The sequence below is a fragment of the Ptychodera flava genome, chromosome 22 (genome assembly GCF_041260155.1).
Source record: "Ptychodera flava strain L36383 chromosome 22, AS_Pfla_20210202, whole genome shotgun sequence".
NCBI lineage: Eukaryota > Metazoa > Hemichordata > Enteropneusta > Ptychoderidae > Ptychodera > Ptychodera flava.
Window position 1 is genome coordinate 11,657,924 of NC_091949.1, and position 27,334 is coordinate 11,685,257.

At 35.9% G+C, this 27,334-nt stretch overlaps 1 protein-coding gene across 2 annotated transcripts; it reads right to left on the reverse strand.

Annotated features, from left to right (window-relative positions):
• On the reverse strand, nt 1–27,046 carry LOC139122681 (nuclear factor NF-kappa-B p105 subunit-like). Of its 2 annotated transcripts, none has more exons than XM_070688291.1 (18): nt 26,947–27,046; nt 17,110–17,409; nt 15,103–15,201; nt 14,017–14,165; nt 12,837–13,120; nt 12,024–12,211; nt 11,236–11,374; nt 10,709–10,924; nt 9,932–10,456; nt 8,894–9,071; nt 8,226–8,340; nt 7,531–7,750; nt 6,072–6,160; nt 4,938–5,264; nt 4,587–4,779; nt 3,737–3,909; nt 3,049–3,172; nt 1–2,145 (listed from the first exon to the last, which is right to left on the reverse strand). In XM_070688291.1, exons 2-18 carry the CDS (start codon nt 17,281–17,283, stop codon nt 1,964–1,966), a joined length of 3,375 nt encoding a protein of 1,124 aa, XP_070544392.1. In that variant the 5' UTR covers nt 17,284–17,409; nt 26,947–27,046; the 3' UTR covers nt 1–1,963. The 2 variants fall into 2 exon arrangements, with proteins under 2 accessions (XP_070544392.1, XP_070544393.1); XM_070688292.1 differs by lacking the exon at nt 26,947–27,046 and adding an exon at nt 19,517–19,642.
• Between the last annotated feature and the right edge of the window lie 288 nt (nt 27,047–27,334).

Genomic DNA, 27,334 nt, shown 5'->3' on the forward strand with positions numbered 1-27,334 from the left:
TAAGCTAGTCTTAAATACTTTAGATATTTATTTAGAAAGTACTTTCAATCAAACAAATGTACATCGTCTGCAAGAGCTTGCAAGCGAACTATATTACTACTTCTAAGCAATAGCATTCACAATTTTCAAATACCAATGAATGTTTCACTGTACTGTTTCACAGCCAGTTTTTCATCCTTAGTGTTAGTGGAGAGAAACAGCAGTATTAAACATAAGAGCACTGGTCAAAATGTTGACAATAAGTGAATAAGGCTATGCAGAGTTTATAAATCCAGCTCTTAACTATAAAAGATGATGGGTATGAAAGGTTCAAACAATGAACTGTGATACAACATGGAGTCTATAGCTTCAATTTAGTTATATTGTGCAATCCCACATAACAGTCCCCAAGATTCAGAAAATATACCTTTGCATGCACATATAATACTATATTTTCTGTTCATAATTTAAATTTGCCACCACGTAAAGCAAATTAAACTCTTCTCTCACCTTTATGACAAAATAATTAAAACAGAAAATTGACTAAAATGTGACAAAACTGTCAAGAATATGTGAAAAAGAAGAACACAACAAGGCAGTTGGTCAGAAAATTGCTACAAAGGAGAGTATCTGTAAAATATCCATGGCAAGCTCAATGTACATTCAAAAACATAGGTTGAAAGATGAAATCATCATTTTCCTGATAAATACTCACGATAAATTCTTCCTTTCAAAGTAAACTAATTCCTCCTTCCCAAAACTACTTGCAAAAACAAACCTGACTACAACTGATGGACAATTTTATCAGAAGTAGCATGAACAGGTCATTCCATTTTTATTGTACAGAGAATAAATTTCACTGAATAGCGTAAAAAATGATGAGTTCCTGGATATCTGGAAACTTGAAAAAACAACAAACAAGTGACAAAATATGACATTTTAATATGCAAAAATATGAACAATTCAACAGGTCAGATAAACTCTTTGAAAATCTTATAAATTTATTTTCGGTATTAAGTTCCATGCACAGTCTGTTTTTACTGTGTGCAATAATTATTTCACATTTTTTTATGTAACTCTTCTCTGTTTGAAACTGATGTACTGATTGGTTAAGAGTACACTTGAATGCATAATAAGTCTAGTTACACCCAATCAGGGGCTTTGATCCTGATTAGCATGAAATAATGAAAACACAAGCATATTATAAAGCAATCAGGAAAATGGAGGGCTTGAAAGTAACACATTACTAGACGTACCACTAAGTATACAAATTACATTCTATTGTACTCTCCAACTTTGCTGCATAACCATCCCTCCATTCTGTCATGATACAAGACAGATATATTTCAAGATCAGGCACTGAGCTGTTCCAAAACTTTGCTTTAATATGGTAGCCCTAAATTTTATTTTCACGGGCTTCAAAGGAGGTTCAATGTTTCAGACACCAAACTACCTTCACTCTAACACCTTTCTGAATAATACCTGCTCTGAATTTTAGAAATATGGTGAATTTCTCAACACTACATCAGAGAACACTACAGTAGTGCAACATATTTTCTGGAAAAAAGGACACAAGACATTTGATTCCTGTGATATACTACATACTGAATGAGATCAACTCATGTCTTTCAAACCAATCATGGTTTTGTTCTTTTCACTAGGAAACTTTTTTGAAAAGATGAAGTTTAAGTGACAAAATACAAACAACAACAGAATGTGAGGGTAGGATAAAACATTTAAAGTTCTGTGTTATGAAAATCAAATACAACTCTGCAATGAAATATGTTATTCATTCCTCATATATTGACATTTTTCTGAGAAATGATGACCGTCACGAATTTTAATAATTACTTCCATTGTAGTGAATGCTACATTAGCAATGACAGGGACATATCATGTCAATTTCAATTTAAATATTCTCAAATTGGCTTTCTCAATAGTTCAGATATTTGGGATGCTTGGGGCCAATAAGACAGAGGAGGAATCAGTGGACGTCAGCAGTCTGATTGGCACCTGTCAGATGTTCTGATTTGCTGTCGCTAGGCAACGTCGTCATCCCTGGCACTTGACTCTGATTGGTGGAGACCATTGACTGTTGGATGGAGCCAAGTCCACTCTCACAAGAATCAGAAGGTGCTCCCTTTGTTGTAACCGCTGTCTCAGAGCCTTGAAGAAAAAGCGACAACACAAATATTACTTGAAAATCTTTGAAAACTGGTCCAGAAGCTCCTGTACCAATGGCCATAGTATCAACTATGTCTATGTCTATGATATGTAAATATCAATTCTTTAAACTTTTGTTTGGTATAGGTTAGTTTTATGTTTGTTTCTTTGTACATTGTGTGCTTTGGAAGTCGTTTATTAGGCTATAAGAATTTGGGCCTTGAACCTGTTCACTTGTCAAATAGATTGAATAAAATAAAAACAAAACTGCTATATTGTTAACTGCATGCTGCAAATTCAACAGAAAATTTTCCTGAAATGTTTTCTTCCTGGCCTACATATTTTCAACCAGTATTCATCTTCAGTCTTTTGTACATGAGCTGTGATCATATATATTCTAGCCCTAACAAGGGACCATGTGCCCAAGTGCATTTGTTTATTTGCTCAATGTGACGAGGGCAAATGGTCTCCTGCATCAAGGGTACATAGTCCCATGTTTGGGCTATAATGTTTTTATTACATGCCTCTCTTACATAGTTTTCACTCAAAATGTTTGGTTTTATTTGTAAGTCACAGTCATATGTTTTATTTCCATGTTAGATGAAATCCGTAAAAAACAGAATGATTTTCATCATCAAACAATGCACTGATATATTTAAATCACTGTTATACCGTCTGTTGATTTTTTTTTTACATAATTTTCTGAAAACCATGTTTCCTATGTAAAACATCATTTTCAAATCCCAAAGTAGTCAAGTCCAAGATGTATAGTTCCAGTTCACTTTCAGTCAAGTGATGACTATGCGGCCCGTGACGTCATCAGCAAGTTATCATTGAATGCTATGGAGCGCATAACATTCAATATACATGGCATGTAATGAAGAACAAAACACCAACTATGCTCACCTGGTTCTTCCAAAATGACCGGTACAGGCAAGGCAAATCCGGCATCTTCTATCACCTTGAGGGCATCCATCCTCTTCAAACCCTGAAGCACTTTCATCAGTTCTTCAATGGTACCTCCTATGGCCTACAAAAATATGGCAGATATTCAATAAGGTAAATTTGGCAAAGCAATCATTCATAATTATTGTGCAAATAAACCAACAGGAGAGAATGTCTCAGAAACACAACTGCAGAAAACTTTGTAATTTTACTTTTCCTGAAACATTTGAAAGATTGCCCAGAATAAAATTAAAAATGACATGCTGATGAGAAGTGACGAATACAAATTTCATATGCTGCCATATTACCATATAACATTATCCTAGGAGGTATGGTCATATTTGTTTATTTGGAAAGGAAACAACTTCAGACATAGAGACTGTTACCATGTTAAAGATAAGGGAGCTGCCTGCAGCTCTCAAAACGTTGTTTGATTGGTCTGTTTCTTTCACATTTCATTGTGTGACCAATTTATGAATCGGTTTTAGAGGTACATTTCCTGTCATCAATAGTACAATGTATTATATTTTCTGATGGGCTCGGGGTCAGCCCAAGATTACACCTACTTTCTCAGGATTTTTTCAACACAAAAAGTTGAAATCAAAATTCACAGAGGGTACAATTTGATTATTACTCTCATAATACTTACATCATAGTTGTCAAGCACTGTCTTGGTGGGACTCTTGGTCAACTTGAACACATTAATCATACTTCCAAGTCCAAGTCTATCAGCCAAGCTAATCCAGTCCCTGTAGTGCTCTTCTGGATCCAGCAACTTGGCAAGCTTCTGATAAACGCCTGCATCCAGCTTACTTATGTTGCCTGGACAAAGGGATGTGAAAAATGTACCAAAATTATAATAACAGGATTGACTCTGTCAGGCGTTAGTTGCAAACATATAAACACAAACAGATTCACAAGATCATTTCTTGCATCAAATGGAATCTACTTTCCACTTTTTGACAAACTTTCTGTCAACAATCTAGAAGATACACCCCTTCGGTAAGCGAATAGCTACATACATTGCATTTTTATTACATGTTTTGACATATATATACCTAACTTACGCCAAGTTTCAGTGAGTATTAGAGACTATGAAATCTCAACACATTAAAAGACGTTTTCAAGACAATGAAAAATTCTGTACAAATATGGTACAGTAAAACCTGTCCATTAAGGACGCCTTCAGGAAAGGAAAAAGTGTCCTTAATATAGATGTGTCATTAATAGACAAGTGAAATTATATTCAAAGTGCAACTTTTGGTTTGATAAATCTGTCCTTAATAAAGAGATGTCCTGCTTAGTGAGGTGTCCATAAGGACAGGTTGCACTGTGTATAGCCTTACATTTCTGTGACCTCCCTCCCCTTTCTGAGGTAGTGTTCTGCTTCCTCCCCTCTCAAACGAACCCTTGGAATGATCTGTGCATCCACTGTTTTCCATATATTGGTAAAATGCACTGAACGCAAAGCAGGATTAGCTGATTTTTCATCGACTTACCAGACATGTAACTGGTGTATGTTGAAGACAGGGCTGTATCAGTAGAATGGGAGACAGAGTGGTAACCATGGTCACTGGATAAATGAGAGCCAAACGACTTCTCCCGCGTCTGTAGTGGCTGTCCTTCTCTGACACGGGTCGGTGGAATTCGTGATGAAGGGCAGTAAGGTTCACCTTTCAAGATGTTCATCATCTGAAAAAACAAACAGATGCAAATTAATTATAGGATTAATTAAAGGTGTGAAATTAACACTTTCTAACTGCATATTTAATATTTCTACATGCATTCCTATGAAAAACTAAAACTTTTGCCCACTTATTCCTCAGTGAAATGTTTAACCATTGTCTTACCTGTCTATCAACAGCTAAATCCAGCGGTGTTTGACCAACCACTACTTGCTCCTCCTCAGAAGCTGTGTCTTTGTCTTTCTCATCCTCCTGTTCTTCTTCATCTTCATCAATAGGTTCGTAATTTTCAACGGTGGGATCGGCACCAGCAGCCACTAGCAGAGCAGCCACGCTGAGCAAGCCACGTCCACTCGCGACATGCAGCGGTGTGTCACCAGCGAAGTTCGGTGCATGGATGTCAGCTTGTGCTTCAAGGATTAAGTAGCCAATGATTGCTAGGTTCTCTGTCTCCACAGCGTGATGTAAGGCTGTGTGTCCACTCTTACCATCCTGAAAATGTATTTATTCAGAGAAATTACTACATGAAAAAATCACCCCCAGTGGTGAAAAAATAATAACCATCAAAATCATCATGCATGTATTCATACATGCATGCATACTTATACATATGCACACATAAATACATACATACATTCATACCGGTACATACATACACACACACACACACACACATACACATACACATACCTACATACGTGATATGCATACACCTCTATAAATGCACCACTATAATACCACTTGGTACTTTTTCATGAGCACCTTCCTTTTGTGAGAAAACACATGACAGCTTTAATGTACATAAAAATACAATTATAATTATATTTATAATTATAATTATATTCTTTATCTTTTTAGTCACATGTACATATATTTGCTGACATGCATATGTTTTTTTGTTGAGTTTTCTCTGTACAGTAGTTTTGGTAATCTGTCAAAAGTGATCATCAGATTACATGAACATTGTACGTTACATGAATTTCATTTATCTCTAGTTTCTTGTTGCAAATTTCCTGAAAACATGTTTTAGCTGCTATATTGACTGATGTACCAACCATACATTGTACGTTTACACAAAGTAAATTATTTCTTAATCTCAGAACTTGAGTGATGGCATGTGCAAACATAATATGCCTGTGAAATATATCAAAACTAATGGGGGGTGGGGACTTATAAACTCCAGTACAAAGGTTGTTGTCACTGAAAAATTTAAAATTTATTGACAACTCAAGAATTTCCCATTCATTTCTCTGGCGTCTTTGATAAGACTATGTAGATCGCTGTTTAGCATCTACTTACCTGTTCATTGACACTTGCGCCGACATTTACCAATGCCCTAACACAGTTCAAACTGCCTGCTTTTACGGCGCTCTGAAGTGCTGTGAATCCTGTAAACAAAGAAAAGGTCAGACATGGTCTCATTTCTCAGACTGCCTTTCAAACTCAAATCAGGGCTTGGAAAGATGAAAAAGAGGAAGTGTGGTGTCTTTTTTACTGAGCTGCATTCATAAACAGGAAATCAATGCTTTTTTCCCCTGAAATTACCATGATACTATTTACTGCAGTAGTACCGTGACATGCATTTCACGTATACATGCATTGATCACTACACATCTATACTGTCAATCTTTTTCCAAGTTGTTACAATTTTCTGCCGAACCAGAACGACACAATGGTTACACAAGCTGCTATTTTTTTTATGTAATATGAACTCATCTAGACTATGTCATTACATCCCTATTTGTCTGTACACAAGCCCAGACTCATCATTGAAAACAATGAGGTTGGGCTAAACCATGTTTATGAACAGGTTAAATTTCCGAAGGTACTTTCCTAAAAAGGTCAATAGCTGTGACTTTTGATAATATTTTCATCAGTTTTGTTTTATAAAACAAACACTTCTTATTTTTCTCCCTAAAGCTTATTAAAATACAAAATATTACCCTTGCAATATGATGCACTTTTACAATATTAGACTTCCTAGGTTACTCATGATTAATGCAAATAAATTTCAGTCTTGACTGAAAATAAGTTGTTAAAGATAACATGGAACCATACACACATGAAGGCTGTATTGATGTTCAATGCCAAGGATTTTGACATGATTTGGGGGAGTAGAACAAGAAATTACAGAAATTACAGACACAACAAAAATTCTGGGAAGACATCTAAAGTTCTAGCTTATGGAGCTGTCCATCTGTTCAGCAGTAATCACATACTTCAGTCAATGTTGACAGACTTAAACATGGGGCGTCCCTTTAAAAGGGCGCGAAGCTATGGCGGCGTTCATTGTGTAAGAGGACACCAAACAGGCAACACGTGGGCACACGCTCCAGAAAATACCACTTTTTAGTTTTTTTCCATCCGCAAAATGCAGACAGACTGCCAAGCGGTCAGCGCAAAGCTGCTGCCGATCAAACTCTGTGGTTATATTAAAATTCTCACACGACTGGAAGACGATTTTTAGGAAATTCAAGCGTTGGTTGTGGGGAATTAATGACTGTTAGCGATTTGAACCGACCATCGTTCAAACGCTTGTATAAACTCTGTTTGCAGGATTAGCAAAAGGTGCCAGAAGGTTGAGATCAGTTTGTGTAATTAATGTTATAGAAATCAAACATCGTACTGGCCAAGTGTTTGCCTGGGAGGAGAACTCCACTAATGCAAAAACCTGGGATTGAAAATTGCAGCTTTAACAGATCAACCACTCCACATAAATAAATACTCTGTGCCACATTGTCAAGAAATTAAAACAAACCTTCATAATTCATGATCTCAAGTTCTGGGAATCTCTTTCCGTTTTTCAGTTCTCTGGGTTGCCTCAGCAGCACATTCATGCAATCCACACTTCCCAGCTGAGCAGCGAGGTGAGCGGCGGTGTTTCCATTGCGGTCAAGGATCGCCGTGTCAGCACCACAACGGAGTAACAGCTCAACAGCCTGTGGTTGTCCTGTGATCACGGCTAAGTGCAACGGCGTCTATCAAAAGTTGGAAGACCAAAAAAATAGTTTATGCTGATTGTTCCTTGCTTGGATTTTCATTTGATAAGTAAAATATGGCCTTTAAGCTGAAATATTACATGAGTTGGTATAGACCCTACTAACAGATATTTTCAGAAATTTCCATTAAATAGACTCAAAGAAGACAGAAATGTTAGTTAAGGGCACATAATGCGTCGCAACGATAATCCTTGATTTATACAGTGAAAGATTTTTAAATTACACTTTGAGAGCAAATTCAGAATTTTTCATTCCTCAATTTCAGTTTTTCTGTATGCTTAAAATCACAGAGAACCCAGTAGCACAGAACAACAACAATCTGCCATCTTTCATTCAAGAAAAATAAATTGTTATCAAAATCACACCCATAAAATTTATTTCACTACCTAATAAAGGTCCCTCTTTCTGTTTTTGATGGCTGTATAAAAGGTTTCATGACTTAATCCTTCCTTACCTGTCGAAGGTTGTTGTACTGGTTGGTAATTTTCTGTTTTGGTATGCTGATGATGACACTGAGCAAACTGTGGATGACTTGAACTCTGCCGTGAATGATGGCCAGATGTAAAGCTCTGAAAGCAAGCCAAATCATGGAACATCTGATCAAAACCTTCCATATCTACTTGTGTAATGAGATGACGTCACTGGTTTGCAGTACAGAGTGAGAAATTTCACTTTAATAGCTATCAATCAATCCTTAGTTACAAATACTGGTGAGGGCATACAATTTACACTTGTTGCCCCCTGACCTTGGTACACAGTAAACATTTTCAAAAGCTTGGGATAGACCAATATACTTGGCAAGGGGAAGAAAGTATTAAATCCATATACATTTTCATTTCAGCATCCTTTCTGTACTATCAAGTTCAAAGTCACTTAAATTTAAATCATCCATACGCTGTAAGGACATGGATGAAGTTCAGATGAAATAAAGGTAAACACCACATCTCTGTTTTGCATTTATCTGGTCTTTTGACAGTCAAGGTAGAATTGAACTGATCTGTTTTGTCAAAGGCTATGCCACTGCAAATACCTTGACAGCAATTCTGCTGTCCAAAAGTCTAGTTGGAAAGCAACACAAGAATAAAGCCTAGGTACATCACGCAATCAGAATTGAATACTAACGTGTCGCCATTTTCATCTTGTACTGCCGTAAGGTGTCTTTGCACAGCCAACAGGATCTTGACATCACCAGATATGGCATAGTCCTGTAACGCAGCTGATGTCCTTTCAGCCAACTCCAGCACAGATGCATTCAATTGTACCGAAGGCGGGGGCAGTGGTTCTGTCTGTGCTTGAGAATCTGCAGAAAAACATTGAAGACATTGTTTATCCACCTAATAAAATTATGACTTGAATTTACAAAAGTATAATGAAATTTATGCTAACACAATTGACCAGTGTGAAACTTAACAATACGAAGATACAAAGTAAGTTTTCTTCTAAGGAGCCTCTAGCTATGTACTCTTTCCCAAACCATAACTCTCATGATTCCCTAGGTTACTCATGATTAATGCAAGCTGTCTGTATCTACACAATGTAAGTTGCTAAGAATATAGTCGGGCTACACACAATCTCTTCCTTAAGCATCTCTCTCACTGAAGTTACTTCAAATAGTGAATATTTCTTGGTGTAGACATTAAATGTGATCACACAAAACTTTTCAGTTAACGATGGTGTCAGTTTTAGGGTTGTATCATACTCTCGCAGCCCTCCTAAAAATGACCTTCAAAATGTCTTTAAACAATCTCATATGAATTATTCTGTATACAAGGAGCCCTACAGCCTAATTTTTTTTGCTCCAATTTCTATAAATTGCTTTTCTTTTATGTCTTTCCCTAAGGTCAAGAGGTCAAGAGGTGAACTTTGAACCACAGATTTACTTGTTGACGCCCAAATCATGTTAATACTAAGGACAGTATATATGAACAGTAGGGAAAATTTAACATTACCTAAACTAGCTTACACATATACTTGAAATAGTTGTATTAACCCTACTGGTATTTTATAATGGTAAATTGTAAATTTCAAATAAACTGAAGACAATAACTGAACCACTATATAATACTACAGTAACTTGAAAACATCTTCAACAAAATATCCATCAACCCATTTCAGTTTATGTTGTTGCAAGATTTCATTTGTCATTAAAAGATATTTCACCTGTTGTTGATTTCACGATTTCTACTTTGGTTGACTCTCTGTCCTGCTCAAGAGTTTTCACTTTAGTTTCTGAGTAGCTCTCATACACTCTGTCCCCTCTGTACGGTTGAACAATCTTCCCAGATACGAATTCACTTCCAAGTTTCGTTTTCGCTAACTTTTCTGAAAGTACTTCTTCATCTGTGAAGGGGGCAGCATCAGTACAAAGGTCATCATCATAGTCAATGCATATGTCATCATCATGGTCAGAGTAATCGCGGCTTCTTTTCTCTCGCTTGAAATCCTGTGGCATCATGGGCACGTAACCTTGAACTGACCTTGAAATCAGTGTTCTGCCTGGTTGCTCACTGGGAGGCTGATACTGATTTCCATATGCCTGACCACCCATCTGAGATCCTGTTTGACTGCCCATTTGACTGTATATCTGACTTCCAACCTGGCTACCCATCTGACCACTCATCTGTCCTCCAATCTGTCCCCCTGTCTGCATGCCTATTTGCCCATCCATTTGTCCAAACTGTAAGCCTGCAACAAAATGAACAGAAATTTAACCAATGTTTCCAAAGCACAGATTTTCTTTTGTGTCATGAGTAAGTTACAAAATTTTCTTTATACCTGTATGATATTTTTGGCTAATTTCTCAAATTAATGAAGAAAATAAATAACTTTAAAGTCATGAAGTTTGACTTTTCAAAACCAATCATTTGCATATCCTTGCATCACCACATTGAGGAAAACTTGACTAAATTTACATGATAGCAATAGCTGTTCTCATACCTTGTGGTACTCCACCAGTGCCAAAACCTTGGAAGCTTCCTCCCATGGGGAAGCTACCTCCTCCAGAACCACCTATGCCACCACCTGGAGTACCTCCATGGTATCCAGAGAAACCCCCAGTTGCCCCGCTGAATGATGATCCGCCAGAACCTCCCCCGAAGTGATCGCCAAAGAATGGGACTGTCTTCTTCCTTTTGCGGCCAACCTCTTCCTTGTCTGTTGAAGCGAAAGATGCAGGTGATGTAATACAAAATATTTCACTTTGCTTCTCGATATCCTCTTGAAGATAAAACATCTGGTTTGTCAGTTCAGCCAAACTTTTTGTCTGGTTTTTCAACTCTAAGATCAGTTCAAAAAGTTTAGATTGAAACTGTACAGTCACTTGACAATTGATAATAAATCTGTCATAGCATCCAATTGTTAATTTTTTAAGTTTGTAACTTCATCTGCATGGACTAAAAATAACTGAAAAAATGTTTCAAAAGTTAAGAATACTAGAATTTTAATGGCATTCTTCTTGGACTTACCAAACTGTTGTGGGTGATATGTGAAGGGCTTGGGCTCGCTGACTTCCTTGTCAGATTTTCTTCTCAGTTGTACAAATACACACACCGGTTTATCAATGGCTATATTCCGATACTTTGGGGTTTTGAAAACAATGGCAAACTACAAAGAAATGAAGAGAGAAACACTGATTACATTTGTGCATTTCATGACTAACACGAACAAATCACTCTACAGGGTTGCAAATGTTTCTGCTTGGAAAAATATGTTGGAATTGTTTATTTTCGATTTTCTTCATTATTATCACAAAGACCGATAGAAGTGATGTAAAATTCTTACTTGAAGTCATATCAAAATCTAAAGCAAAATAGTTTTGCAACTTCAGGATTTCAAAACAATTTTTGCAACTTCAAAATTTTCAAACATAACTCAGATGTCTTACACCTGATTATCATGATAGTTGCATTTGAATTTCAGGAACTTGACAGGCGGGAATTGAATATTCTCTGACTTTTAAGCCGTGACTTCTATGAGGAATTTTGCAAGCTGCATTTTTTGCTAACTTGAGGTTAACAATCCAGCTAAACAAGCAAATATGCCAAAATAAATATGCCAACGCAACCATTAGGGTATTTACAAATGAGTATGGGCAGTGTAAAGAGCAGAACAGTGCAATACTTAAGATGACATTTTGGACACAAACTATGTCAAACATGTGCTTGAATGAATAGAGTTGGAAAACTACAAAATAGACAATTGAATCTGCCCTGAACACAGAGGAAGACAGAAATCTGTGCTTCAATTTGTTTACCTGTCTGTGGACATCTGTGGGTCCGAAATCACCAAGAGCTTCCCAATTTCCACCCTCTTCAAAGAAGCGGACTTCGATGTCATCCTTCTGAACTTTGTCACAGAGCAAGTAGACCTCATCACCGCCAACACAGCTGCCTGCAGATCTGTCCATGCGACAAATTTTCAACTGTGAAGCATTTGGTGCCTCTGTGTTGGATAAAATCATGAAGGTGGCATCAGTTTGGTATTTTAAAATCAATGCAATTGTTTTCTGGAGCATACAAGAAGGGACAAAATATTTGTTTAGTTTTATCGACAACAACTATGAAGTTCAGCCTTTATTTGAAGTTGAATTGCTAAAAAAACAAGACTAAGTATGAAACTAAAAAGAATTACAGAAACTGCAAATTTCAAGAACAGAGTAAGAAAGTACGTAAATTTACCAATATTAGAAATTCAAAATGGCTGCACACCCTGTGTTAACTCTTTGGGGAAAATTAACAGTCTGATTTTTATAAACACAAAATGGTGAAAACTTAAATTACTCCACACGCTTCAAAATGAGTCTACACAAGCAACAGCCCAGAAAATTTTCATAAAAAAAATTTAGTTTTTAATAATGTGTCCCCTTGCACATTCTACCATAAAGTGACCTGCTTTGATAATTGCATCCTGATACCTAGATCAGATTGGAAGATCTGAAAAAGTAAGGAAATGAGCATTACATCATCAAATGAAAGATCTTTCTGTCTGGTAGGTACCTAGACAACATTAGGAAACCTACAATTTTGGTGTGAATTAGAATCTGATACATAAACATGTATAAACTTACTGCTGTCAAAAACTGGATCAGACACGACTGGATCCAACGGTCTGGTGTAGTTACCCTCACTGTCTTGGATATAAGCCTGGAAACAAAGTCTCACCACAGTCAAGTCCATTTCACCTGCCTGCTCCTTGGCAATTTTATCAGCATCTTCCGGTGTCAGAGGTGCTTTGTTCCGATAATCTTGAGGCACAAGCTCCCGGAAGAGTTTGTCAGATTCCAGGATTCTCTCTTTGACCACCTGCGGAACCATTTTCTTTGTCACATGCCTGATGCCGAGGTTTGGGAAACTGGTGAAGTTGAAAGTGAATGAATACGATATGTTTCAATATTAGAATTGAACCACAAGACTTTGAAGCTAGGATCAGTCTTGACAAGTTGCTTGGTATAGATTAGACTTGCTCAAAGCACCTCTTTTGCTACACATCCTTGCTCAAATTTTGATGTCAACTCAACAACTTGAGTGAGAAAGACCACTTGCATTGCACAGTAAAAACCAAGGGCTCACATTGGCTATGCCAGGTCACTGACCTTGGATGCACCTAGATACAGTATTGTGGGCAGGAGAACATAGCAACACAATGTTTATCTGATATGGAGCTGTGAGGAAGTAGACTTGGGTCTAATATCAAACTGTGACAGCCTTATAATTGATATCATTCACAGATTGGTAGCCAGATGGAGAAAAATAGACATCACTCAAAATAGGCATCACTCAAACATGGAGAATGTAAAGATGTACACTAAATGTACATGGACATTGATGCCTCCCCTGAACACTTGTTGACTTGTGAGTAGCCAATTTCTAAAATGAGAAAATTAGCTTTCTGTTGTACAATGTATGTGCCAATAAATATCATAACTCTATTCCTTGTGCTTTTTTTCTGGTTGTAAAATACAATACTCTTTTCTACTCCAAACATAACAATTTCAATTTGCTAGAATAGCCTGTTTGGATGCAATGCTTCACGTTTTTGTTGAAAAGTGAATTTTAACATGGATTAGAATTCATTCGTCAACAAAACACTGCATATCATGTAAAATACATTGAATTGGTAAGTTTAATATTTTGTATCGCAACATGATTTCCAGGAGAATGAGATAATGTCTTTGTTTTACAAAAAAACCAATCAGTATTAATTTTCAAAAATTACAGCTTCCCCTCTAAACATTCTATGTACACTACCTTGCAGACATATCTTTTGGTCCAACCTGTACAGTACACATTCCATTATTACACTGTTTTCCTACAAGACTGTGAGCGTGTGGTCTTGGAATGTCGTCGTTTGTTACAAGGCTGACCACTACACGTGCAGTGCCTCTGAAGTTACAAATCTGGAAGTCAAACATACAACAACTCTTGCATGAACATTTTCAATTTTCAATCTATATTCTATTTCTCAACCCTTTAAAAATTACAATTCAACCAACTTTAAAAACTAAAATGAAAATTAATTTCACAAAACTAAAATTGATATGACAGTAAAGAGGATAATACCTTGATTTCATGGAAGAAATTTTAGTTGCATGAAAGATCATCTATTGTAGCTCTTCAGTATTTTCAGTGAAACTTGACACAATAATTGTGTTACGTGCTCCTATATTAACTTTAGCGATAATTTTTTCAACACTTTCCATTCAAAATCTAGACTTAAATTTCTGAAAACATAGGTATTCAGGGAAATAATCATTCAAATTATCTAACATACTAACACAACATGTAACATTTACGGATGAATGCAAAATGACTTAAACCCAATTTGTCACAATGACAGACCACCATGCTATTGTAAACAATGGGACTATACCACATGGAATCAAAGCCTAATTAGACATTACCTATTTGTGTTGATTTTTCCAGTTATGATCAAAAATTAATTATGAATATTGATAAATTATTAATATGAATGTTACAGAATAATAAAATCTTGCTTTTTTACAAACAATGTCGTCTATTTTGTGTAAATACCTTCTGGAAACCCCATTGTTGTTATAATTATGATTATCAATAAATTATGATTATGATTAATAAAATCATATTTTACACATTGTAATCTGCTTATGTAAACAACCCTCTGGAAACCCTTATTTAGCTTCACAATCTATGCCAAAATATACAAGTGACACCATGACCCATGTTCAGTCTACGTCGAAAGCGTTCAGTCTACGGCGAAAGTTACTACACCATGTATATTATATTATATCAACAACATCAACACAAATAATGTCTACTTAGCCGGTGGTGGAATGTCTGAAAGGGTTAACTACAAACCTCTATTGCTGGAAATGTTCTCCTCCCCTTCTCACTGTCAGCACCTGGCAAGCCACCGTGTGAACCACCCTCGCATCCATATCGGAATCTAAATCCTCGCTATAGAGAAAAAAGAAGAAATACACATCAACTTTAGAGAAGATACATTTTTGACCACTTGAAAAAATATAATCATATGTACCTTCCTTATGCAATAAAAATAAATGGGAATTCCTGAAGGAAATAAAATCAAGGTCTTTCGGAACAGGTAAAGTTGTTCTCAAATTGAATGTATTACATAGCACATGAATGTTTTTGATGAATGGAAAAAGTACAGTATTAATAATTTTATTTTTTTCTTTATGTATCATGCAAATATTTACATTAAAAACTATCTACTGTTGATTGACCAATCAGAGTGCTCAATTCAGAGTGTTTTATTTACTCCTAAAGCCTTGGTCACCAAATTCCAGAAACCAATGACAGCGCTGTAGTAAAGTACTGTCCAATCAAAAGTGAACATGTCATATTCTGTAGACATCTGGTACGTCTTTTTGCTAATATTCAAATTTGGTAACAAAGCGGAAACCAGCTGCAACACAAAATCTGCGGTGGTACAAACATAAACTAATGTGCCCTAGGGCATTTATAGGATGTTCCATTACATTGGAAGGCTATTTCACAAATAAAAGTTTTAATTCATATCCTAAACATGTTACATTGACAAAGGGGACGGTTGACGTAAACACATTGAAAACGAAAATATATCAGTTAGGGGCGATAGTTTTTAAGTCGGATAAAACCCTCGTACTCGGGCTCTTCTGGTATATAAAGTCCAACCCTACGATAAAATGTCTCGGCCTGCAGCCTCGACATTTTATCGTTTGGTTGGACTTTATATACCAGAAGAGCCCTCGTACTCGGGCTTTATCCTATACTTATTTATTTATACATTTACTTATTTATTTACATTTATTTTTAAGATCAAAGCTGACTTGATTCAAGGAAGTAGTACTGATAGCTATTTTTTAACAAGTAAACAAGAAACGAGTGTTGGGACAACGTGGAAACAAAACAGGGTCAAGAGGAAACAAAATGCCTTAAAATGACTGGGAACTGTTTCAATCATCAACGCTTCTACTTTTCCAAAGAGTTTCCTATCTTATCGACACATTCAATAGTTACACTTTGATTGTCATGCACAGCATTTATGCTCTGTTCATTTCCCAGTCACGATATCATACTATCTGGTCCATTCATGGTGATTTTAGATGTTAATGAAAGCCAGCTCCGGTGTACACAGATCCTCAAACAAAGGCATTTCCTGGTTCATGACCCCGGTGAGCCGGTAGTCAATATCTGATTCAAAACACGCGTACATAATTGCCTTCAGACTCACTGAACAATACATTTCCTCAGGAGAACACCTTTTTTCAGTACCTTGGAAGCACACTTTCATTTAAGACAAGAGCATTAAAACATTAACATCTTAACAAGGTGGATGAGCAAAGCTGCCAGAAACAGGCATGGACAAGTTTGCATAAACAATTACGCTGACAAATATTTACATTTGTGAGGTGTCTTCAAAACTCGACTATTGTAAAGGGCTCGCTTTTGAATTTCCTTGTTACACAAAAGCTTGAAATTATCTTAAAATACTCATTTGGCATTCTTAGAATGAAAAGGTATTACCACATGTACATTCTGTGTGTACATTTTGAAAATGTTTATGGATGACCATAAAACTTAGAGTATGACTTTGAAACCATGCGTTGTTGAACTGGGTTCAAAGTATCGCCACGCTTCACTGTACTGTTGTAAAATGTCTACAGAAGTCATCTAAAACTGAAACATGCAGACAAGCACTGCAGATTTATTGTGGGTCAAGATATGCATGTTAAGGTCTTGCTTTCCACAGGAATCAACTACCTATTTCGCATGTGCCTATAAAATTTCCGTCCGCATTATTGGATGAGATTGGGGTCACAAAACATCAAGACTTGCCGAAATTTAACCATGTCAACTTACCGATTTAGGCTGTGTTAAAATCCGCAAATACGGTCTATCCTCTTGGTCGTTTGCCTGTGTCATAGACTCCAGCATACTGATATCTGTGGTTGCCGCTACGATGTCCCCATTTGCAATCATTTCATTCATCATGTCAACCGGAATCTCTATCGAATCGGTCTGCTCTTCTGTCATAGTGCTGATACCTTATCAAGATCAGCAACAGGAAAAAAAACCACGCTGGGTATAAAGTTCACGACTTTTGACCCTATCCCAGGTCGCAACCACACCTTTCAGCCTGCAGAAGTGTTCAGTTTTTGTCTGCAATAAAGGGGCAATCAAATTTCAACTTGATATCATACCATACAAGATTTTAAACACCATAGAAATACCACTGTACATGTAATCACTGAATGAAAAACACAACACTGCACAAAATTAAAAACATTACTGACAATATTGACAGACTAATCTAGCCCCATAAATCTAATTTACCAAATTTGCTACTCTTACTAAAACAATATCTTGATAGATTTTAATTAAATACGACACTATAAAAGTTCTCTAACTTTGCCATAGTCACCAAATTTTTTTCATATTATTTCAGCACTATACATCAAATGCAAACCTGAATGGGTTTTTATGTGCAAACAATGTTTGGATACCTTTTTACTTTATGTGTTCATTATCATTGAGATACAACATTACAATATTAGATACACCAATACGTTTATGCCATTGAAAGAGCGCTTTGTGAAAACATTTGACATCATATCAGTTATACCAATACACTATACAATACACAGAAGCATACTATGGTAATATCAAATGCGTTATTAAGATCTCCAATGTACTTTAGAAAAGAATTGGAATCATGAATCTCTCATAAAAAGCCAATTTATTTCTATCAAATGTTTCAGATTCAGAAAAGACTGTTCTAGCATTTCTGAAATTGAGTGGAAAACCACAAATCTATACAGAAAGCTGTAACACATTGTTGAACTACCTTTACAATTTTTTTCTTCTTACTTCTAACTTTTTAGCATGATCATTTATAGCGGCAGAAAACAATGCTTTTTGACATAAAAGGTATTAGCAAGAGGTTTCCTGGCAACAGATGGATAATTTTTCTCCCATTGGCATTTTGAAAAAAGGTTTCATCAGTGAGACGAAGTGATGTACTGGGGAATGGGTATACCATTATTGTGAGGGCTAAAGCATTTATTATACCTACATGCTTTTGTAAAGTCACTCACATGGATCCACTTCAAAGAAATCATGAACTTTGTCTTTTTCTTTCAAGTGTATTTTTGCCCTGTTCAAACAACTGTCATTATGACAGCTGCTCTATGAGTATGAGCTTACCACAGTATTGGGTGTATCAGTATAGCTGACAATCTATTGATAAAGCACAGAGTAGCCATTTGACAGGCAAGGGCATCAATCACAAGTGAATTGGATTGCAAGCCATATGAATATTCTGATTCTGAGGGTGACAGCGACATCCATTCTACAGTTAACCCTTTGAGTGCCAAAGTCAATTTTTGTTGCCTACGTAAATCATACTCACTCTAGTCAATTTCTTTTCAGTTTTTGCAAAATTTTGATGACAAACTGTACCCATTAAAATGCGATGTCTATTTGGTCTAAAATTATCAAAAAAATTACAGAAAAATTCATAAAAAATTGGTAGTGGTATAATGTTGCACCAAAATTTTGGTGGGAAAAATTACACCATTCAAAGGTTAATAATGAATTTCCTCTGATAATCCTGTGTGTATGCAAATAAATCAGCAGTGCCCTCTAACTGTTATGATTCCTGAATTTGTTGAGTCAATTCAGGAATTCTTGAAATTTCCTTGAATCAGTATTTATGTAATATGTGAAATGTTTTTGAGTCAAAAGAGAGCATGTTTGAGTCAGCAGGAAGCACATGAGATTTGCTAAGATGGCAAACCAGAAGAGATAGAATTTATAAATCTATGAAGATACAACTTCGAACCACAAACATGAATGCTTCATTTGATGGTTCGCAAACTACAGGCCGGCAGTAGGGGACAGAAACATTAGCAAATGTCAAATAAACACACAAACTATCACTGAACAGTGAAAAAGACAACACTGCTAATTAAAATGATGATAAAAGATAGAGGTTTTAAAATTCACAAATACACCATGATGTACATTTAATGAAGGGAACAGGTGTTTAAATAAATGGTACCATGTACATGTTGCGTGTCTAACACCAGTTTTCTGCCAAGGTGTCCATGACAAGGCTCACACTTAATTAAGCTAAGGTGGGAATGTACACATATGGTGTCATCACTCTTTGTGTAAATTTATAGCAGCAATATCTCCTTTGAAATCCATGGAATGTTCTCCAAGTTCGTTTTAAGTCTAAAGTCTTCGACTTAAAACACAGACTTACCTTTTATATATGTCAAGAATTAGTCAAGACAGTTTGAGAATCACATGAACATGACATTACAAGTATCCGTGTTGCTTTGGTATGTGGCTGTCGTCTATTCAAGCCCAACATTTGATGACATCATCAGTCTCTTGTTACTAAATTTAGACCTCAATTGCGGGGATTCCCTATCCCAGAATGCACTTTGGCTCATGGAATTGCCTGGGCCATATAATTATACTGGATGACATCAAATCCATATCCTGTGACCTTTACATTACAAAAGATGCATGTATTATGACCTGCTGTGCTGTGGTCATTTTTTATACCCTTTCAGCATCATTCTTCCAAGGATGGTGTTTGTGTGATATCATAGCAATGGTGGAAGAGTAGAGGGGCGATCCTCCCCTCTACTGGCTATGGTAGATGTCGACATCACATGATAGCTACAGTAAACCTTCAATGACGTACAGTTGTAACTGTACCTGCCATGTCAGACCACAGTGACAATCTGCAAACTATTTCAGCTGATGAAAAGACAAAACAGCAGTTGTATTAGGATAATGTTGAGAGGGGAATCATTTTTCACTGTGACAGGTCAAGTTTAGAATTTTAGTCATCTTATCAGTGTATATCTATAGCACTGCAGCTGAGCTGTCATATTGCAATTCATCACAATCCTAGGGGGTACACCTCCTATATTCTAGGGGGTACCCTTCACACATACAAAATCCAAACATTACAAGAGTCGATCCCATTTTTTTTAGACATATTAATCTTGTGTACAATTATCAAAAATATTGAAAAATTATAGAAAGTTTAGAAAGCATCCAAAATTAACTAAACTTCTAAATTCTTAACAACTACATAAATTTTAGAAAAACGTACAACTGTACTGTATTTTATATATACATGTACATATAAATGATATTATATTACCATGCCCTGCCTGTCGCATTTTGATTGGTCGTGCTGGACCACGTGACTGACCACAAATACACAGTAATGGTTTGTTTACATGCCCGTGAATATGAATAATAAGATTAACAACTCAAAGTATCGTAACTCTACAGCTCAAACTAAATCATAATCAATCACAAAATAAAATGGAGCACTTGTAGGTCAAGTTGAGATACTTTTTTCTGAAAACATCTCCGGATTTGCCAAATTTTTACAGCGCACGTGACAGTGCGTCGTATATTGCTCAGTTTCTGGGGCCTAGTTGTCGTCCACTCCTGAAATTTTTGGAAATTTTGACTGTTTTCTTGGGTTCACTGATAATATAATGGAAATAACAGACTCCGCTCTGACCATTAACGTTTATTTATGGGCGCGGGCTTTAGGAAAGCCAATTAATGGGCTTGGCAAGCCTCGCCCGTTAATTTTTGGCTTTTCTCTCGCCCTTGCCAACAAATAAACATTAATGGTCAGCGCGTCGCCCGTTATTTCTATGATATTTCTCACATAGAACGATGTTACTAATGTGCACATAATACTGATTTTTGTACACAACAATCAACAAATCATAGTAACATACAATAAAATTAAAACACCAATTTTTAAAAGATGTTTAATTTGGCTGTTTGTTTTAATATGAAACTGTATGGATGTTTTGTCTTTTAAGCAGAACCATTCTCTTGGGTTGTTAAGTTAAACTTTTGAATAAATTGAAAAAAGTTACACTTTTGAATGAATTTAAAAAAATTACATAATAAGATCAAAAGTGTTGTAAAGTTTTGCATGTACATACAATTTTGTTCAGTTGACAATCAGCTAAGTACAGTAGTACCACAGACAGTAGAGGTCAGGTGATTGTCTAACTCTCCCCTCCCTCTACTGTCTATGGTAGTACCTATAATACTGAATGACCCCATCATTACAGTAGCTGTAACATTTACATATCTTTGTTTTTTATGTCAACTGGTACTCCCTAAAGCATAATGAAACTCCTACTTCTTTTAGCATGTCAACACAACATCAACACAGGTACGCATAGAACGTACTGTTATTGTTTACGTTTGAATTTTAGTTGGGACCAGAATTCACTTGTCAACAATAACACAATAGTCTAAACATGTAAAGACTGAGTCAATAAACTGAATACAAGAAACTATATGAAGGATGTTAAATACAAAATTAGTGAAAAAATCATCCAAAGGGACAGTACTGTGTTCTTCACACAACTACTTTTACACTTTTGTGCATATAATTATAACAATTTGATCAAATTTGAAACAATATTAATGCCAGTAATACATGATCCTTACACTCACTTGGCATTCAATGTCATAAAATTATTGGTTTTTGAGCCGAAACGTAAAAAAGAAATGTTTCATGATTTGTCTTGACTAGAAAATGTGAGAAACAATAGTTTTTATTTCCATTTCTGTATTATCAAATAGGACAAAACAAGAGGAAGTTGGGAAAGTCATGCTGTATCATACCAACCCTGACAATGAGGAACCAAATTGCAAAAGAGTTTGTAGAAAACTCCTGTTAACTGTAAACTATTTCATGTACTACAATAGTAATATTTTATTGTTATCATAATCAGGATGTATGTGTCCAGAATATCAGCAAATTTGACTCTTTTGATAGGATTACATAATTCCTAGAAAACCAAATTCAACTGTTCCTATTTTCAGGAAAATTTTACACATCAGTAGTCTCATCAGATCTTAATTTACTTTTGGAGAAGCTTGGATATTAAAATGCTTCAACAAATAGGAAATTTGGTGAAAATATTCTGACTGTGCAGTTTTTGGCATTTTTCTGCAACAGTCACGACCTAACTTACATCAACCTGTTCACCCCTAATTCGGAGTAAAGTGGTCCACTCTCACTATTTATGGCAATACATTTGGGTCAAACTATAATGATAAGAGGAATAATCTCCATAAGCTATAACCGCTGTTTTTGTTCTGTTTGTAAAAAGTTTCTTGTTCTATTCCAAATTCCTGTCACATTATACTGTTCAACTGGTCGTCACATGATGGCAGTGGGTAATGTTCATAATACAGTCGATGAATGAGAATTAGTCTGGATTAAACTTAATTTGTCAAAAATGACTTGCATACTGTAAGTGATGCACTGATTTTGTATGGTTCATATTTATATTTAACAAACTTCCAGAAGGATAACAAGATATTAAATATACACAAAAGAACGAAAAAATTATCAAAAATATTGTCAATGGGTAGCTGTTAGCAGCTGCTAGTACTGTTCCTTTGACTACAACATTGTTTAAGGTAAAGGGCGACGAATTCGGACGCGCACACGCTTTAGAACATTTCTGCGCAGATTTAACTCCAGCCTGCCGCAAATGGGTTATTTTGTAGCGCATGTATTTAACATCACCTGTCATTGTTGAAATTGCGCTTTTACCTAATTTTTTGACCCAGTCTCTTAGAAATACATGTGACCTTTAACCTTGTCATATTTTGAACCCCTAGCCCCAAACCCCAAACATCATGAAAACTATACATTCGATAGATATGGATCTTAATTCTTGGTATTTATTAAAATTAACTCATTTGCTAAGCGTTTTATAATTGCTTTCTTTAGTTTAAGTGAATTATATCATTTTTATTTATTTCTAACGATGCCATTTTAACGTCCGTTTCCATGGAAACGAGCGTGGTGACCCCTATTTTTTATTTCATTTTTGCACTTGCACAACTTCCAAGAATATTTGTGCAAAGTTTCAAGAAAATGACACCACAACCTAATTTTGACGTAATTCGTAGTACTTCACCTTAAGACAGTAATTTACTTTAGGATGATCAATGCTCTAAGAAAATTAGCTTACTTTCATCTTTGCTAATTGTACATTCAGTAAGCATAAATTTAGATAAATATACTGTACAAAACTTGCAGCAGGGCACAGATACAGTCATGACAAAACAATAGGTAACCCCTCAGGCTTAGACAATTATAGATACACGTACAAAGAACAAGTGATATGCCGCGGTATATTTTTTTTTCTCAATAATGGCTGACACTAAACATACTGAATACAATGTACATACAGAAAATCATCTTTTTTCTCATTTTTCTGACATCACAGAACACTCTCTGGAATTGTTCTGAAAGACATGGACCTTAAATTTTTAAAAGCAAATACTGCATGAAACTAATGACTGTAGTTACCCTTTGGAGGCAATATTGTAGCAACTAAAAAATTACACTGACCTATATTAAATGCACCTTTCCCTAGCAACAGCATAATGCACTGAACAAAATTTTTGTGGTTGTACCAATGTAGATATTTGCTTGACTGTTATCTGTGTGTATCTATACAGTAAAAGTTTGTGCTCCAAAGTTGCTCCGATATTATACTGACCAATGGTTCAGGTTGTGTCAGAACAAGCTACTCATGGGTCAATGAAAGGTCAGTTCCGCCTTTCCATAAGTCATCTTTCAATACAAACTCGATCAGAAACACACATCAAAATGGTACATGTACCGGTCTGTACAATGTATGCCATCCTACACAAGACCCAACTACCCTTGAATTATAAGTTAAAGTTCAAGGGTAAACTAAATCTAGAATTGTAGTCATGGAATTCCCCAAAAGCCTATAGTATAAACTTGGCAGCCTGTATGTTATATACTGTAAGTGAATATCATATACAGAGGCTCATGTTGACTATGCAGTCTCACTTTCATTAATATATATTTATGCAATACTAAAGAATTTCTTGTCCTGGGCTGAACTATAGAATAATTCAACACTATCCTAGGGGGTATGTTTGCATTTATTTATTTATTAAAAAAGTACTGATTAATACCATTTGATGGAAGAACCCATTGTTCTCGTGTGTACACATTTAACTATGATTCAGATTGTTATTCATTTTCAAAAAAAATTGGTAGATTTTTCCCCAAAATCACACCAACTCATGAGTATAGAACCCCTGTAGATGTAATTGGTTTGAATAGATATTAACTTACACCAGCATTGATAATATTGAGAGTCTGATCCCATTTTATAATAGCAAAAAGAGTCTATTCTATGGGTCAGAGGTGATGTCTTAGATGTGTACGTCTCATGTTGGCTGCCAATGAAAGACACCACAAGGTCTACCATTAAAAATGCTGCATTCATGGCAAATTTATTCTCATTACCACAACTGCATGTAGTAAATGAGCAGCTGCACTTTTATTGTCATTTTTCACATCAAAGCAACTCGGTACATGCAAATAATTGTCAACCTGTTGATACAAAATGTTGGAATTAAAGTCCAGATTAATGTACGTATTGCTGTTGTTCCTTACTTAAGCCACTGCAGATGCATTAAACTGCCACAATGTGTGCAGATACGAATCTATTTGTGTATGTAACAACCGTTTAGGTTAGGTATGAAATGACTGAATAAATGAATGAAAAAATGATGTACAAAAGAAAGATAAATGACCAAACAAAAAATATAACAAATAAAAATAAATACTAAAATTTAAAATTTACTGTAGGAAGTGAAAAGTAGACATGTGATATCGATTGACAAATATGACATCAATGCAATAAAAAAGTAATTTTCAAAGAGACATTTGCAATGTATAAAAAAAGCAGATTTTTGTTTGCCTATTGTGCAGCATTAGGAAAACAGCAAAGCCAAGTTCATAAGTTTAAAGGGAGCACTGAAGTAGAGAGGAGGAGTCCATATTAAGATTTAAAGGTCACATGGTTTTTTCAACTGAATTTTGGCGATTGTGCATATTGACACCTTAGAACAAAAAGGGTTACTTTCAATGGAGTGTTTAGAAAAAAGTCAGTGGGTTTTCTCAGTAGACTGCATATCTCTGACAACCCCCTTATTTCAGCAGTTCTAAATTTTTGCATTTTCACATATTGTAAATTATGGAAAAACTTGCGTAATTGGATTTTTTAACTCCTTTTCTGTCATTTACTTTTTATTTATCTGTTTTTGTATATGGATAATTATATCAGAAATAAACAATAATAATAATAATAATATCAAACAGCCTCAAATCTTCTACCCTCTCACCACAAGACTTTAATTCATTCTCTTTCCCTGTAACCTGTCCACCCTATTCCCTCTTTACTGGTCCAAAGTTGCTAATGATAACAATGGTTTTGGGCAAAACTATGATGGTGAAAGGTATAATAGAGTAGTTAAAAGTACATTACAAGATGTAAGGATTTATAGAGCTACGCAATCAAAACATATTGTTTTCTCTTTAAATTACGATCGAATCATGTAAAATTTACGACATGAACCTGTACACATTATTGATCTTCTCGTTAACAAAATCAATTTTGGATTGGTGCAAAGGTCATATGATCTGAAGTTACCTTTTGCATCACAGACATATATAGTAATGGAAAGCCAGTGCTTAATGAACGCAGTGTAGGCAGTGGCAATATGTTCAGTTAACGATCAAGAGAGGTACTTCTACAACCTTACTTTTGGAAAATTGAACTGCTTGTTTTGTTTTTATTTTTTGTCTTTGTTTTTTGGTTTTTTGGTTTTTTTTGGGGGGGGGTGTTTTACTGTTTCCTAGATTATTTCAAAACAAATAAATATTATCAAACTTCCAAACTGGATTGCAGATTGAAGTAGTAGCATCACTTTTGCTGTCCAGTTTTTGTGTGATGAAAATCTACAGGTGTATATGCAGTTCAGATACAGTTTTTTTGGATTTATTGATGTTGTTTTTATTTCAATGTAAACAAACAAAAACTAACAATTATGGGACCGAGGTATTCATTAGAAGCATTACTGTAGCATTCAGACATATATTCGTATATAAAGCTACAATGGATGGACCTGTGTACTTGCGTGCACTTTATAAATCACTAGGAACGCTGCCATTTAGTTTTTGTTTTGTTTTTTATCAAACTCACAACATTATAAAAGTTCGTGACCCACCACCAGGATTATGCTGTAACTGCATGGTTCCAATAGCATGTATAGGAGATTACAAAACTTTGCTTATTTTCTACTAACTCCCGACATCTGTGAATTTCCCCTTTGACGGTCCAAATACAGTGCGTGACGTATCTCCGTACTTATTGTTCACAACAGATGTAATTTGTGGTACTATTTATATTACTGTGATAGTCAACAGCCATGAAATTCTCAAGTTATAAACCCATCGAAACTCTCTTAAAACGCGAAAACAACACGACTTACGCAGCTCATGGTCATCGAAACGTAAATGTGACAGATGAAACACTGTCGTTTTGTTCTTGAAAAGGGCGCTTCAGAACGGGAAGGCATCCGTATTTCACTGATCACGAGCTTCGTTATAATGGCATATACAGCGACGCCATTTTGTATGAAGTTTCGATACCTCGACTACCATACACCAACACATGCATGCCCCGGCCCGCGTTAGCTACGCTGGTGTATACATGCGTGTTCGATGTCTCAAAATGCTCCTCAAGATCTTACGACTGATCGTCGTTCAAATTTATCTTACCTTACCCGCTGTTATCCCCTCTTTACGTTTGTTTTCTCCCTGTATGAAGAACTGTCTTAATTCTGTAGCGAAAACGATTGTTCTGTTATGGGGTATCGGCACAGCCGCTTCGAATTTCTACGAACTTGTTCTATTTTTATCTTTCGGGGATTTCCAAAAGGGGCGGGGACTTTCCAAGACGACTGTGCGCAGTCTGCTTGCGCTTGTCGCTCATGTGGACACATGATATACATGTGACAAGTATCAAGCAATATGATTGGAGAGATATGATGTCATGGAGAAAGTATGACGTATTGCCACATGCGCAGTAAGCTCAGGACAGTCCCGGTTATTGACCGAACTTGGTTGATTCATCGGGAATTCACCAATACACATAATCTGTACGGATCGTTA

Bases quoted from the DNA above. Each gene is read 5' to 3' on its own strand.
- LOC139122681 (XM_070688291.1), bottom strand. From the start codon at position 17,283: ATGACAGAAGAGCAGACCGATTCGATAGAGATTCCGGTTGACATGATG. The intron at 10,457-10,708 runs GTATGAGAACAG...ATTTTGTTGCAG, and splicing joins CACTGGTGGAGTACCACAAG to GCTTACAGTTTGGACAAATG. The intron at 3,910-4,586 runs GTAAGTCGATGA...CCCTTTGTCCAG, and splicing joins ATACACCAGTTACATGTCTG to GCAACATAAGTAAGCTGGAT.